The following is a 15,330-nucleotide window of genomic DNA, read 5'->3' on the forward strand; positions in this document are numbered from 1 at the left end:
GGATTTGCTAAACTACAGCCCATCTAATCCTCAGCAGCTGAAGGAAATTCACTGAAAATATATTTGTTCCTCCTTAAAACAAAAGGAAATATTTTATTATGTAACTATGGCAAGAACTGGGGGTTGGGGATAGACAAAGCAGCTTTACTACAAGCCAGTTTAAAGAAGCAAGTCATGCATCTCCCTTGTGCTGGAAGAACTCGAAACTTCAGCATCCTGCTCCCTTTTCCTGCACAGCCTCTGCCTCGCTGTCCTGCCCCCCAGGCTTTGGTGTCCTGTACTTGGCCCAGGGGTGAGGAGTCTCCTCTCCAGCCATAACCTTCAACCACCGGTAGTAGTAGCCACGGAAACCATCAATCTTCTCCAGGTAGGGGTTTTTGTACTTATACTGCAAAGAGAAAAACCAACAGAACGAGTTTGTGTTAGGTGAGAGCTCACTTCAGCACCAGCCTGCAGGAGCTACAAGATGCTACCAAAGAAAGGGCAATCAAGTAATCATCAGCCAGATCACACAAAGGACACTCAGACATTAAATCATGCTATTTATGATTGCCCTTCCTTGTTGGTGTGATGCCTTCACAGCGTGCAGGTCCTGGCTCCTTACCCTGTCAAATTTGGGAGGGTACCGTGCTGCGAACTCCAGCTGCCGGATGATGACTTCATTGGGAGGCACCTGGTTATTCCTCATGTCCCGCAGGATCTCAGTGAGGTAGCTGTAATCCAGCTGCCTCACAGCAGCAGCAATGAGGGCACTGTAGATGTACTTGTTGGGAGTTATTCCAGACCTCTGGAAAGAGCAAATGCTACAGTTAAACAAGTTTATCTGCTGACCGGTGCAGGACTTGCAGAAGGAAAAGGCAGAGGCACTTTTTACACAAGGAGCACAGCTCTCCTCACAGGACCTGTGAAGCAGCTTGTGCACTGCCACAAGCTAAGACAGACCACCAGAGCTTCAGCTACACTGGAGCTGCCTGGTTTTGGGAAGAGAACAAAACCACTTGCCACAAAACCCTCAGCAGTTCTTTAAAACACATTAACACCTCACTTTGCCTGTTCCTGCAGCTCAGATCCCAAGCAGCAGAAGATTTTTCTTTGATTACCTTCAAATCTGAGAGCAGCTGCAGTCCATCCTGCTGTTTGTGGCAGGCAATTGCCAAGTTACAAAATGTCTGGAGGTTAGGTGACAGTCCCCTCTTCACCAGAGCTGGCAGCACGCTCTGCAAGATATAAATGTTGGCATCACTTCGCAAAAATTCTGACTTTAGCTTTCTAGACAGGGAGCTGGATGTGCTAGAACAGAATCCATAAATACTCAGAAATGAACCCAAGCACTGCCTTGTGGGAAACAGTGTGAGATCTCAGTTTCTGTTGTAGACAGAGAAATGGGTCTCAGCAATAGAGAGACCTGAGACATGGAGGTGGTGATGGGGCTGGTTCTGAGGGTTTTCTCTCACCTTTGCTCCCTCCAGGTCTCCCTGTTTACTTCTCTTCCTCATTAAAGTGTTAAAGAAGGTCACATCTACTTTTACTTTATGATCATCCAGCAGTGCCAGCAAAGAGGACTCGGAGGGGCTTTGGGGTTCCACCAGCTCAGCCAGTAACGTGAACGTTTTAATGTCAGGCTCTGCATTGTCCTCTTTCATTTTGTTCAAGAATCCCTCCACATCCCCCATCAGAGCCAGTCTATGGGACGGTGTGGCCACTGTCCCCAGGGAAACCACAGCTCTGTCAGCGGTCCTGGAATCCAACAAGTTGGGCAGGTTGCAGAAAGGCATCTTCTGGCTTGGGTGTGGCTGTTCCACCTCACTCTGGGCTCTCCTCATCAAGGCTCTGCTGTGAGTGACACTGGGGCTGTCAGGAGCTTCTGCTTCAACCCGAGCCACATCTTTATTTTGTTGCTGGATCTGTTCCTCAGGCTGCACCGAACTCTCCTGAAATAATTCCTTTTCCATAGCTTCCACATCCAGCTGGACAGGAGCACTCTCTGATCTCCTCTTCCTCTGATTTTTCACCTTTTTCTTCCGCCTGCCAGGTGGTAGCTTTAGCTGAGGTGAGTGCTCAGGGGGACTGAGCAGGAGTTTGGAGGCCACAGCGGGATCACCGATCCCGCAGTCTCTGGCCGCGCGCAGCATCAGGTTGTAGGTGTGGCTGTCGGCCTTTATTCCCAGCTTATTCATTTGCTGCCAAACCTGAAGAGGAGAAGATGATATTAAATAACAGGAGCATCTCTAGCAGCCTTGAAGTACATCTGTTAATGGGATCTGTGTGAGAATGACAAAGACAGTGACCTTGAGCTGGAGGGCTCTGTGAGATATCCGGGGTTATTTACCAGCATATGACATGTCCTGAGCAAAGTCTGGTTTTCAGAACTTGTGCTAGGAGGAGCTGAACTCCTCCCATTTCACCACCCCAGTGCTTTCCACGTGTTGAGGTGATGAGTTACAATGCAGCAGCACCTTCCCCCCTCTCAGAACACCAGGACAAACCTGCAGGGCAAATCGGAAGCCGTTCTCACTGTCTTTTATGCAGCTCATGAGAAGGAAGCTGAAGGTCTCAGCTGTGAGGACATGGCCCTTCTGCACAATTTCCTGAAAAGAGCAGAGAGAGCATTAAACTTCTGGGTTACACTGTGTGGTGAAGCTCAAATACCACTGCCATCTTCTGGGGATAGATGTAACAAGCTTTGGACACACTCAGCCAGTTTTAATGCCAAAGAGAAAGCCTCCTTTTAGGTAATTAAGCTTAGAGTTTGGTATGTACAATTTCACAGTATGACAATAATGATCAATGAAATATAAACACATGATCTGTAATTATCTCTGCTGGAAATAAAATTACAACCCAACGCAGGATGGCAACTTCCAGGAGCTTTAACCACAGCACAGGATAGATTTAACAAGACAAAAGCAACCTATTTACCTTGAGTACATCCAAGCACATCCTGAGGTCTGAGCAGAGGGCACAGACCTTCAGCAGGGCGTGGTAGGTGATGAGGTTCAGCTCCTCGTTTTTGCTCTGCAGCTGCTGCCGCAGTTTCAGGGCGCTCTGCAGCCCCGAGTCCTTCCACGGAGACTCAGCACAGGCGTTGAACAGGGCTGTGTAGGTGGCCTCTGTGGGGATTAACCCTCGTTTTTTCATCTATAGGAAGAGAAGGAGGATTTGAACCAGCCTTTTTGCAAAACAACAGCTTGAATTTTTTAACTTGTTTTTAAGAGTTTCAGGCTCAGAAGGTGCCAACACTAACACAAAGGGGTTTTGGAGACAAAGTAACATGACTGAGTGTTTGAAATGCTTTTAGCTTAGAAAATGCTTTGAGGGAGAAGTTAAACCTACATCGTTGTAGAGCCTGAATGCCTTCTTCACGTAGCCAACCCTGCCACAGCCGCCAATGAGAACAGTGTAATTGCTTTCTTCTGGCTGGACACGCTCCTCCTTCAGCATCTGCACCTCAAACAGCTCCAGAGCCTCTGCCAGCTACAAGGGTGAGAAAAAAACCCATCAGGAGGCAGCAAGAGAATCAACTACAATGAATATTAACACATGCAGCTGTGGGCAGATAGTAGTGCAAGTCCTACAAAGTGTGGGGTTCCTCACAAGAAGGCTGGAGAGGGTTCATCATGCTGGATGAGGGCATGTGGTAACAAGGCAGAGGGGGATGGCTTTAAGCTGACAGAGATTTAGGTTAGATATTGAGAAGAAATCCTTTACTGTGAGGGAAGTGAGGCATTAGCACAGGCTGCCCAGAGAGGCTGTGGCTGCCCCATCCCTGGAAGTGTCCAAGGCCAGGTTGGACAGGGCTTGTCCTGGGATAGTGGAAGGTGTCCCTGCCCATGGCAGGGATGGCACTGGATGATCTTTAAAGTCTCTTCCAACCCAAACTGTTTTATTATGATTCTACAAAAAATTCTTATCTTAATTCTTTCTGCAAAGATACCAAGTGATAGAGCCTGGTCAGAGCTGCATCCTTCATCAGTGCTATTAAAAACAAGAGAAGAGCTGGGCTCAAACCTTGTCCTCTTTGATGAGGGCCTTGCACCGTAGGAAGTACCAGTATGGAGTGTTCTTAGGACCACGTCGAGGTTTTATTTCTGGTTCTTCTTCTCCTTCTTCTCGAAGCTTTAAATCCCGAAAGCGCGCTGTGGTTTTGTGGTAATATTTTCTAGAGGAAAATTTATCAGACAGCGTCCCGAACTCCACACCTTCATCATCATCATCATCATCATCCTTCTGCTCCTCGGTAGTTCCAGCGGAGCTGCCAGCACTGATATCTCTCGGCTCGCTGCCGGGCAGTTTGCAGGAGGCCTGGGAGGAGCTGCACGTTCTCCAGCCCCGTAGCGGGCCCTGGCCTGGGGGCCGGGACAGGAGCGGCGCCTGCCCGGATCCAACCCCGGGGGCTGCGCACCGTGCCGACAGCAGAGCGGGGGAGGCGTAGCGGCACCAGCGGGGGACGAGGAGCCGCAGGGAGCCCATGATGTGCCCGCTGTCCCCGGAGGCGAGCGGGTGCGGAGCGGGAACAGGACCGAGAGCGGGACCGGACCGCGGCCCGGCCCCGCGCTCGCACCGCCCGCCTCACCCCGCCCCTGACCCGCGGTGCTGCGCGCACGGAAGGGGCGTGTCCCCGGCGGTCTCTGATTGGCGGGTGCCCGCGCGCTGCCCGCCGGGCGGCGGTGCCGCGGGTGCTGATTGGCCGGAGCGCGCGCGCTGCCCGCCGGGCGGCCGTGCCCGCCGTGCGTCCCGTCATTCCGCGGGCGGGCGGCGCGGGGCGGCCACGGGGCTGCCGCCGCCGCCTCCCCTCAGTGTAGGCGCTGCCGGCGCGGAGCGGAGCGGGCCGGGCCGGGCCCGCCCGGGCCCGCCCGCCCGCCGCCACCAACACCGCCACCATTCCGCCCCTACCTTCCCGTTGTCGGCGGCCCCCAGCTGCCACCATGCAAGAGCTCATCGCCAGCGTGGACCACATCACGTTCGACCTGGAGCTGGCCGTGGAGCAGCAGCTGGGGGCACAGCCGCTCCCCTTCCCTGGCATGGACAGTGCGTGTGGGCTCTCTCCTCCGCGGGCCGCTCGGGCCGGGGCCATGGGGCCGACGAGGGTGGGCTGGGCAGGGCTGGGGTGCCTGGGAGGTTTCCAGGGATCTGAGCGTCTTCCTCAGGTCTTATCCATAGATCCACCCAATCTCTGCTTTCCCCGTGAGGTTTCTGTCATAACCCAGATGTTTTTCTTTTCTACTTAGTGAAATCTGTAGTTATTGCCAGCCTGGCTGGAAAATTAAAGTTGAGATGTTACCATGAATAAACATCACTCTCCTTCACAATACTTTATATTCCCTTTTTTCATTCCCTTTTGGTAGATGGGGCATTTCGATGGGAATAGTCATCATCTTTAGGTACATCCGTGGCTGACCCTCTAAATCTTTTCCTTCAGTCTGACACAGACTCAGGAGATTCATAGTTTGCTGAATTTTTCTGCCTGGGGTATTAAACTTGTGTTTAACTCCCTTGAATGTTCCTCTTTGTCAGGATCAGCAGGATGACATATCAATGGTTGTTTCAGGCAATTCTGGTAAAGAAATATAAGACTTTTAATGACATGACTACAAATACAGGGTTCAGGAGTTGGACTTCGATGATCCCTGTGGGTCCCATCCAACTCAGGATATTCTGTGATATGACTGATTTAACAGCAGAGGAAAACCCAGTCGAGAACTTAAACAGCTGAAAAGCAAAACAAACACCTCCAAATTTCTGTAGATCCTTTTTAGGTGTCGCTAAAGAAGAAAACAGATATTTTTGAGCGCCAGGCTTTAACAAAGAACTTTTGCAGGAAAATAAATTCCCCAAACCAAAACGTTATTTTTTGTCTTGATGCTGGAGATCAGATTTTCTTTCTAGGGCAGGAAATATTGTAAAAGTTGCCATGAAGCTTTGTTAAAATAAACGTTTCCTTGTTTTCTCCACAGAATCGGGCGCAGCTGTCTGTGAGTTTTTTTTAAAGGCGGCATGTGGAAAAGGCAAGTTGTATGGAATAGTGGAAAAGGCAATTATTCTCACAGGGTGAAGGGGCGAAAATAGAGTTCCCAGCACTGTTTATAGTGCTCTTGTTTTGTAAAGCTGAGGGGATAACTTAGAGGGTAAAAGTGAAGGATATTGGAATAACTGCAGCAGTTTGAAATAATGGTATTTTTCAAGGGAGCTGGGAAGTAAATATGCAAAACTGTTGTTAAAGGAAGGTTTGAAGTCACCACAAGCAGACTTTGCTGTAGATCTGCCTCTTAGTTGCTGTGGTCTGTAGTTGCCAGGATTAAGAGCTGGACACTTTGTTGTGAAGCTCATTAGGGGGTAACACAAAGCTGTTTTGGACCTCCCTGTTTTACTGTTATCACTTAAGCTTGAAATCATAGGTGATGTCTTCTGAAACCCCTCTTGCAGAGGGGTTGCTGTTGCCCTGTGTGACATTGGTTTAATTGGTTTTAATTCTTTTTTTTCCCTCCTTTCCCCACCCATCCCTCCGCAGGAGGCATGTGCCCGTTCAGACACATCAGTGGGGAAAAGACAGTTGTGTGTAAACACTGGCTGCGAGGACTGTGCAAAAAGGGAGACCAGTGCGAGTTCCTGCACGAGTATGACATGACCAAGATGCCTGAGTGTTACTTCTACTCCAAGTTTGGTAAGTAGCTCCTTCCTTTAAGGTGTGGGAGTCTGAAGAAGATCCCTCCTCATGGCATCACATTCTCCTGTGTCTGATGTTAGATTGACATTTTTCCAGATCTGCTTCACTTTGTTATCCACATAAATTTGTGATGTATTGTAGATGTCTTCACTTGACTGCTTGTCCTTTGCAGGAAGAGGGTGGAAACTGCTGCTTTTATGCCTTTTTTTGCCTTAGATTCATTTTTTAGCTGTATTACATGAGTAGGCTGAGGAGCTGGTCTTTGCATGACTGATTTTGGGGAGCTGATGAACAGCAGAGGGCATGAGGGTGCAAAACTTTTGTGCACTTGCTTTCCAGCTCTGGAGATCTGGACATAATGAGGCAGCTTGGTGCCAGAAACTTACAGTCTTGTAGGTTTCCTTGGATTGAGTTTAGTGTGCAATTTGGAGTTTCTTCACACTTCTGGTGCACTAAATGTTTGGCTTTTGTTACCATGCCTGCTCTTTCAAATTTAGTTCCCCCATTGTTTTTGAAAACATAATTAATCCAGTCTGGTAGAACTTGGCTCACCAGTGGTGAGTCCTTGGAGCTCTTCATGGAGGTGAAGGCGGGCAGTGAGACTGTTGTGCATGGACTTACAGATGTTGGTAACAGCTCTGTGGGAGCTACACGGTCCAGGTAATGTTTGGACAGTCATGTTGGTCTCAAACCTGCACAATTGACTGAGAAGTGTGTTTGCCTTTGGTGCAGGGGAATGCAGTAACAAGGAATGTCCATTCTTGCACATTGACCCGGAGTCGAAGATCAAAGACTGTCCCTGGTATGACAGAGGCTTCTGTAAACACGGTATGTGCCTCCCAGAGTGTTTGTGCTCCACCTTTGCATAATCTGCTGGTGGATGTGCTGGGATTGGTGGGATATGGATGTGTGGAGTGTGAACTGCTGAGCTTTGTGTTGCAGGTCCCCTGTGCAGACATCGGCACACTCGGAGAGTCATTTGTGTGAATTACCTGGTAGGATTCTGTCCAGAGGGGCCTGCCTGTAAATTCATGCAGTGAGTACACTCCATGCCCACCCTGCAGCTTTGTGTTTCCCCTGTGGTCTGGTACATGGCAAATGAGGGTGCTCCCGTGCTTCCCAATGGTTTGGAGATTTGCCAGTGTTTAGTTGGGCCAAATTTTTACTGATTTGAGGACTGAGGAAGAATTTACAAGAGCATGTAGTGACAGGACAAGGGGGAATGGTTTCAAACTGAAAGTGAGTAGGTTTAGATTAGGCATTAGAAAAAGAATCTTTCTTGTGAGGGAGGGGAGGCCCTGGCACAGGTTGCCCAGAGAAGCTGTGGCTGCTCCATCCCTGAAAGTGTCCAAGGTCAGGCTGGATGGAGCTTGGAGCAGCCTGGGACAGTGCAAAGTGTTCCTGCCTGTGGCAGGGGGGGTGGAACTGTATAAGCTTTGAGATCCCTTCCTGCTCAAACCTGTCTATGATATTGGGCAGAGCCTTTCCAGGGAGTTCCCAGTAAGACTGAGCTGGTGTTTAGGTGCCATCAGTGCAGTGGAATCACGTGGATTTATATTGCAGAAGGCAGAGGGATGTTCTACACACATGTAAAGAGAAGTGGGGAGGGGGAGGTCTGTTTTCTTTTAAGCCAGATTTAACAGCCTGAATGTTTTGTTGTTTGGAGTTACTTGAGTGAGCTGATGATAAAATGTTGGCATATGATTTGAGAATCAATTTTCTTGTTTCCATCTAAACCAGCCCTCGGTTTGAACTGCCAATGGGAACCACAGAGCAACCACCACTGCCTCAGCCAACACAAACACAGCAAAAGGTACCCAGATCCCCTGCCTCCCCACACAGCCACCCTCAAACCTCTCCCACAGTGCTTTAAAATAGAATAAGTTGTCATAAGTGGTCAAAATTGGGCACCCAGGCTCTTGGGTCTGGAAGGGAGAACTAAGCAGTGAGCAACCCTGAGTGCCATTATAGTGATGAAACCCCACAATTGTTCCAGCTTCACATGGAGATCATGTCACAGAGCACTCCCACGCTACACAAAGCACATCATATGTGGCTGTGCAGCAGTCTGCCAGGTTTTGTAATCAGGGTGACATCCCTCCGTGATGGCAATGATATTTTAGCAGCCTAAACCTACTCTCCAAATCTGCTTTCCTGAGAAAAACAGGATCACTGGGCTTTGTAAGGCTCAGTGCTTGATTTCTTCTCTCTGCTGCTCCAGCTGGCAGAGCACCCACACACAGATTTGGAGGAAAATTGATCATTTGACATATGGGGTGCTCTTTTCCCTTCTTAACAAAACAACAACCACAAAAGATCTGTATCCTGGATGCACTTAACGAGTCAGAACTCTTCTCCTACCCAACAGAGGACACCCCAAGTCATTGGAGTCATGCAATCTCAAAATAACAACAGTGGGAACAGAGGACCCCGGCCGCTGGAGCAGGTCACCTGCTACAAGGTAATGCAGAGGGGAGGGCTGAGGAGGGGAAGAAAAAGGGTTTTTCAGTGTAAAAATTGAATTCTGAGCTCTGCTCAGCAGACATTGTGTGGTGCCTGGATACAGCTGTGGGAATTGGCCTTGAGTTCTGAGGTTGCTGCCTTGCCAGTCCTGGACTTGCTGTGACAATGACAAATTCTGTAGGACTTTGCTGTCTGCTCATAAACAGGAAAACCCTGCCCCAAAGACTGAGACTGCCAAGCTGCTCATTTCAGAAAAAGAGCTAATACTAATTTTTTGTCTCATAAGCCAATTTGCTAGCACTGGTGGGTGTAGATTCTCTTCTCCCCTGTTTCCTGGAAGGTCATTCAAAGTAATACAAATTAGGTTTGCAAAGCTTGCTCAGTATTTGAGCTGTAAATGCACCCTGTGGTGTCAAACCAAGGATTGAGTTGTTCACCTTGGTTGTTTGTTGAGGAGCACCAGGAAAATTTGGACACAATCAAGTTCCATCTCCTTCTTTTTCCACAAAAGCCCTAGTCACTAGAAAAGGACAAAGAATCTTCTTGTCCTTTCGCCCTGACAGTTACAACATTTTACATATCAGCTCTGAGCCTTAGGTGCTTGTTTGGGTGAAAAGCACTGTGATTGGACAGGGATACTAAATAGCTGAATCCATTTCACTGAAAACTTTTAATAGCTGGCTATTTTATCTGCAAGAAAATGACAGATCTGGAGAAGGCTGTTGCACCAGATACTGGCATTTCTTCATGTTTGAGTAGCTTTAAGATGCAAAGTCATGAATCTGTGACTTTCTCAAGTCCAGAGGTGCTTTCCTCTGTTTATTCATGAAGATCAGGAGAGTCCCCAGGGATATGGTGCATATCACGTGGAGCAGTCTTGAGAAGCCTCAAATGTTGGAATCCTCCTTGTTGCTGAGGGTTCTCTCCTCTGAAATGCCTTAGAATAACATGGCATCAAGTTACTCCCAGCATAGAAGCAGCTTTTACTCCAGGGAGTGGTAGCAGCCCATAAATCCTGACAGGATTTCACTTCCCCTGCTAAATGCTGCCTCTTCCATTTGTGGAAAAGCTTCCAAATGGCAGCACTTGCTGGGTGCCTTAATAAAGGCAGCTAGGAGGAAAAAGCTGGAATTCTGCAATAATTCCTGTCTCTTTTTCAGTGTGGTGAAAAAGGTCATTATGCCAACAGATGCACCAAAGGACACCTGGCCTTTCTCAGTGGACAGTGAAGGAGCAGCAGGAAGGTGCAAGAGAGCTGTTACCACTGAGGAAAGGTTTCTGCCTAGCACAATGTCTGGAGCTATTAATCAGGTTGTTTTTTTAATGCCATTACTGAAAGAACTGGTCAGAGGCTGGCTGCTGCTAAGCAACATTTTTGTAACTGTCCCCAACTTTTTTAAGTTTTAACCTTTTTAAAATCGATTTTGGCCTCCGTCTGTTTTCATTGAGCCCTTATGAAAGGTAGATCTAAAAGCCAGTAGATAAACCAAGCCCTTACTGATGCAGCACTCCACGTAAACACATCTTAGGCCAGTGTTTAAAGTATTTTCCTTCTGCCACTTCTCTTTTGGAGAATCTGCAGCGTTTCAGCCCTCCCTGTCGAAGCAGGAAGACTGACTGGGAAAACTTAACACTTGCAATGCCTTCTCCTCAGTGAGGAAGCAGGGATTCTGCTGTCCTGTAGCTCTTGAAAAGCAAAGTCCTGTCCTGGTGGCTGACAAAACCCCTCACGTACATCAGGCAGTAAAACCTGTGTCCACTTGCTTTGTTTCTGTGCTTCTTGCTGTACTGAAGGTTGGAAATCAATCTTCTGGGAGAGAACTGATCAAGGGGAGAATAAATTGGCTTCTCTCTGGTTAGCCAGACAATAAGGAACAATGATTATAGGAAAGCTGCATCTGTGCTCAGTTCCCACTTGCAGAAAGGAGGGAAATGAGCATGGGTTGGAGTAGAAGAGCCTTGTCCCAGCCCCTATCATGCAGCTCACACTGAGCAGGTATTCCCACACTCTGGAGACCAGGAGTGGAGCTGTATATTCTTAAGGAACACTGCTTTTAAAGTGTTGGCAGAGATTCCTTCTGAAAGCAGTTTGGTTTTTTTTTCCAACCCAAATCCCATTTAGTTTGAGATGACTATTTCAAAAGGGCCAATGACAAAATGTGAATTAAAAGAAAAAAAAAATGACCCACAATGTGAGCCTTATTGATTCTACCCCATCTCTTCATATGCTGCCTGCCTTTATACTTTGTTTTTATTGAAATGTACTGATGGCAAAAGCTGGCTGTGAATTCATTTTTCTTTAAGAACAAGTTAAATGTGGCTGGATTAAGAGAAGTGACCAGAGCCTGTGTCGGTGTCAATGACTGCAGTTATTTGACTGTGGAAGTTTCAAGTCTGAAGTCACGGACCATGAGACACTTTGAGAACACTCTGTGCCCCCCTCAGCCTGAGCTGTGTGATCTGTGTGTAACTAGGCATGTGGAGAGGGAACTGAAACACTCCAGTGTCTGATCACCTTCCCCACTGAGTTCAGGAGTGTTTGGGCTTCAGTAGCAGTTTTCCAACCCTGAAAGCCTTCCTGAAACCACCAAAGCCCTTAGGAGATGCCTCATGTCCCTCAAGGGGTTTTCACTCTCCCAAGGACAGCTCAGGTGGGCAGCAGTGCCCAGCTCCAGGTGCTGGTGTGACTGTGGGGCATGAGGAAGCTCAGAGCTGGGACCAAACCCTCAGATGCTCCTTTAAAAGGAGTTTTCTTTTTATTTTGATGAAGCTTATTCCCACTCAGAATGACCTCCCAGCTGTGGCAGTGAAAGGAGGTAGAGTTTTGATGGAAATTTTGGGTTATCTGAGGCAGAGATGGAAGCAGAGTTGCAGACCTGTCTCATCTCACAGTGCTCTGCACTGATGGAAAACTGCCCAAAACACCTCCAGGAACACCAACAGGGCACACAGAGCTCAGATATTCTTTAAATCAAAGCACACCCTCTCAGCCCCTTGTCCAGCCTGTCCACAATGGCCAGGAAGAAGCAATCCAATGCTGTCATTTTTATCAAACAGGAATCAAATGCCCACAGTTCCCCCAGTTCATAATACAACCCAAGGAGCAGCTGCTTTCCCTCTGAACTCACCCCGAGGGTTGAAACTCTCAGAAGACAAATTTATTTGCACAGTACAATTAACAACTCAATTAGGAGAGTGTCAGCTCAGGAAATGTAAAGTGTATGCACTTTATTACTGCTCACAAGAGTACAGGTTGAATATCCACAGTTCTGATGTCTTCTGTCAGGGTAGCTGTGCCAGGAGCTGCACCTTCCCCTTCTGATGGTGTTTCAGTGGTACTTCCTCCTGCGATCGTGCTCTGCAGCAAAGCACAGCAAGTTAATTCTTGAAAAGAAAAAGAAAAAAACCCCACCACGCCTGAAACTGCAGGCAAGAAAGCACTTTAAAAACCCCTGAGCATGTATTTCCTAAGTGCTGTCAGGTCAGACAGGCACCAAGCTCTAAATTTCCTTCACTGCCAAGAAAATACTCAGAGTAAGCATTCAAGGTTACTACGCCTAAAAGAAGTTTGTTTGCCAACAATCTTTCATTTTATTTCTAAAAGCAGCAGCAGGTAATTGTTTTTATTCCCCAGAGAGCCTCCCAAGCTGCCGTGCACACTCTCAGCCATGGTTTTTACTTACTCACGTGGCTGTAGCTCCACATGTAGCTGAGGACAACATACCCAGCCAGCACCATGGAGATGCCCCCGAGGCCCCCCTTCCTCACGTTGATGTATTTGTTGTAGTATCTCTCGTAACCTGTGCAGGAGGAAAACTTTTCAGAGCAGCCAGGTGAGCTGGGTGCTGCCCTGTGAGAGAAAGGAGCAGCCTGCATTCACAAAACTTCAGGAAATTGGTTTTAATGAAACGTCTGAAGGTCTCAGAAGCAAGTCTGAGATGAGGCAACCTGGGTCTGAGTTGAGCAAGGTGATCCCAAGTTAACAGCCCTAAACCTTTAAAACAAACAAAAACCCCCAAAACACCACCAAAAACACAAATAAACAAAACCCCCAAACCCCCCCAAAACAAACCACAAAAGGGAAAAAAACCCCTTCATTTTTTTTCTAAATATTATTGTGACTTTCATGAGTTCAAGCTGCTTTGGAATTATCTACCTCTTCCACACATTATATACATGCACAAATGTATTATCAAAGGCACACTTGTGTTTGACATTTTGTGTTTAAATCTACCTGAATGACATCTGTACCTACAGCAAACGACATTGGTCCCAAGTGATCCATAAGAGCTCTGTCTCCTCTTTTATCATCTGTAGGGATCAACTGCCTTTTAAACATTTTTTTGTTTAAATGATTGTTGTGATGTTGTGACACCCCAAGATTTTCAGCCAACGGGTTCAGGATTAAGGGCACCCCATTTCCCCCTTTGTACGAGAAGGAATACTGAGAACAAACATCCGGTGGATAAAGCCCACACAAGAAATAAATTGACAGATGGAAAAAACGAGATGTTACAGGAGAAACTGCTCTGGGAAGGCAAAACTCGCCATGAAGCAGCCCCTGCGCTGCCAGAATCCCCTCCCCAGGCAACATCCACTCCGGCATCCAGGGATTCTCGTGTGCTGCTCTCCCTGGCTCCGTCAGGAGAAGGAACCGGAGACCCGCACCCTCCGGGCCTCCCCCGCAGCCCCCTCACCTCTTCGCATGGCCCCCAAGATGCCGCCGGGGGTGAAGTCCCTCATGGCCAGCCAACTGCCCAGCTGGCCCAGCTTCACGTCCATCAGCCTCGTATCCTTGAGGAGAACTGCGGCAGGGAGAGGGAGAGAGCCCGGTCAGCGCGGGGCTGAGGAAGGGATGGGGGCACCGCGGTCACCTTGATCCCCCCGCACTCACCCGGCGGCTGCGCCATCTTGATGTGCCCGGAAGGGACGGGCCGCGGGGGCTCATGGGAGGAGGGAAGGGCGGAACACGGGCGGTGGGCGGGGCGGGGAGGCGCCATGTTGGGTGTGTCACGGCGCCATGTTGGGTGTGTCACGGCGCCATGTTGGGTGTGTCACGGCCCCTCAGGCGGGACCATGACAGTCCCGGTGTCGCCTTGAGCCATCTGGTCTGTCCTAGGGACAGGAACAAGGAATAATGGGTACTAATTGGAAGTGGGGGAAATTTTGATTAGCAGTAGAGAAAAAATTCCTCCCTGTGAGGATTTGACACAGTTTGCCCAGAGAAGCTGTGGCTGCCCATCCCTGGAAGTGGCCAAGGCTTGGTTGGATGCAGATCAGAGCAATGTGATCTAGTGAAAGGTGTCCCTATCCATGGCAGAGGGTTGGAACTAGATGATCTTTGAGATCCTCCCAGTCCCTTAACATTCCATGATTCTGTGATCTCCTCTCTGGGGTGCAATTCCCCAGTGAGGGCTGCACACACTCCCCAGGTGCCACAGGCACTGCCAGCCTGGCAGAGGGCTGGGGCACCTGAGGGATTTTCCCTTCATTTCCAGTCCAGCAGGTCCCTTCATCAGCTGCACCCTTCCTCAGGGGATGGTAAACAACTCCTGAGCATGTCCCTCAATCCCCCAGGGCAGCGCCTCGCACCGTCCCACGTTAGGGGCGTCAGGTGCCCTCCTTGCAGTGCTTCAGATTGTGAGAAAATATAGAAAAATTCACAAGTTGTCATCAGCATCTTCACACGTCTCCATCAGCAATCTTGCCGATGTCCCACAAATGAACCTTTTCCAGTGTGTTCTTAAGTTGCAGCTCTAAGACGGTAAACATGTGCTCACAGAGATATATACTGCAATATACATTGAAATTGTCGCTTATTGTACTGTAAGAAGTCCCTTTCCAGTGCCCATGAGGACTTTTCCCTGTGGAATACGCTGTGTTCTACTCCAGCTCCTCTGGAAGGGTGTCAAAGGCAAACGAAGAGGCTGGGTTGGGGTACACAGTGTAAATAAACCCACATAACCAGAGTGGTGGAGCAGTTAATGTGCAGATAAAGATTAATATTACCTTCCTGAAAGAGGAATCACAGAATATCCTGAGTCGGAAGGGACCCACACGGATCAGAGTCAAACTCCTGGCCCTGCACAGAACAGCCTGTTTGGACAGAGCATTGTCCAAACACCCCTGCAGCTCTGGCAGCCTTGGGGCTGTGACCATTTCTTGGGGAGTTCAGTGCCCCATCACCCTCTGAGGGAGGAATC

At 48.6% G+C, this 15,330-nt stretch overlaps 3 protein-coding genes across 4 annotated transcripts; 1 reads left to right on the forward strand and 2 right to left on the reverse strand.

Moving 5' to 3' along the window:
- Nucleotides 1-62: 62 nt before the first annotated feature.
- PTCD1 (pentatricopeptide repeat domain 1) lies at nucleotides 63-4,599 on the reverse strand. The gene is made up of 8 exons (XM_063414698.1): nucleotides 4,009-4,599; nucleotides 3,334-3,474; nucleotides 2,920-3,138; nucleotides 2,487-2,588; nucleotides 1,455-2,189; nucleotides 1,101-1,217; nucleotides 605-787; nucleotides 63-388 (listed from the first exon to the last, which is right to left on the reverse strand). The coding sequence occupies exons 1-8, from the start codon at nucleotides 4,468-4,470 to the stop codon at nucleotides 209-211; spliced, it is 2,139 nt and encodes a 712-aa protein (XP_063270768.1). The 5' UTR covers nucleotides 4,471-4,599; the 3' UTR covers nucleotides 63-208.
- Nucleotides 4,600-4,696: 97 nt separating this feature from the next.
- On the forward strand, nucleotides 4,697-11,470 carry CPSF4 (cleavage and polyadenylation specific factor 4). 2 transcript variants are annotated; one of them, XM_063414702.1, is made up of 8 exons: nucleotides 4,701-5,028; nucleotides 5,955-6,005; nucleotides 6,509-6,661; nucleotides 7,397-7,492; nucleotides 7,607-7,700; nucleotides 8,405-8,477; nucleotides 9,033-9,125; nucleotides 10,288-10,549. In XM_063414702.1, exons 1-8 carry the CDS (start codon nucleotides 4,926-4,928, stop codon nucleotides 10,354-10,356), a joined length of 732 nt encoding a protein of 243 aa, XP_063270772.1. In that variant the 5' UTR covers nucleotides 4,701-4,925; the 3' UTR covers nucleotides 10,357-10,549. The 2 variants fall into 2 exon arrangements, with proteins under 2 accessions (XP_063270773.1, XP_063270772.1); XM_063414703.1 differs by lacking the exon at nucleotides 8,405-8,477 and having other exon boundaries at nucleotides 4,697-5,028; nucleotides 10,288-11,470.
- Nucleotides 11,471-12,330: 860 nt separating this feature from the next.
- ATP5MF (ATP synthase membrane subunit f) lies at nucleotides 12,331-14,078 on the reverse strand. The gene is made up of 4 exons (XM_063414707.1): nucleotides 14,022-14,078; nucleotides 13,825-13,932; nucleotides 12,811-12,927; nucleotides 12,331-12,485 (listed from the first exon to the last, which is right to left on the reverse strand). The coding sequence occupies exons 1-4, from the start codon at nucleotides 14,035-14,037 to the stop codon at nucleotides 12,457-12,459; spliced, it is 270 nt and encodes an 89-aa protein (XP_063270777.1). The 5' UTR covers nucleotides 14,038-14,078; the 3' UTR covers nucleotides 12,331-12,456.
- Between the last annotated feature and the right edge of the window lie 1,252 nt (nucleotides 14,079-15,330).

This window comes from Prinia subflava, chromosome 17 (genome assembly GCF_021018805.1).
Source record: "Prinia subflava isolate CZ2003 ecotype Zambia chromosome 17, Cam_Psub_1.2, whole genome shotgun sequence".
In the NCBI taxonomy this organism is placed as follows: Eukaryota; Metazoa; Chordata; class Aves; order Passeriformes; family Cisticolidae; genus Prinia; species Prinia subflava.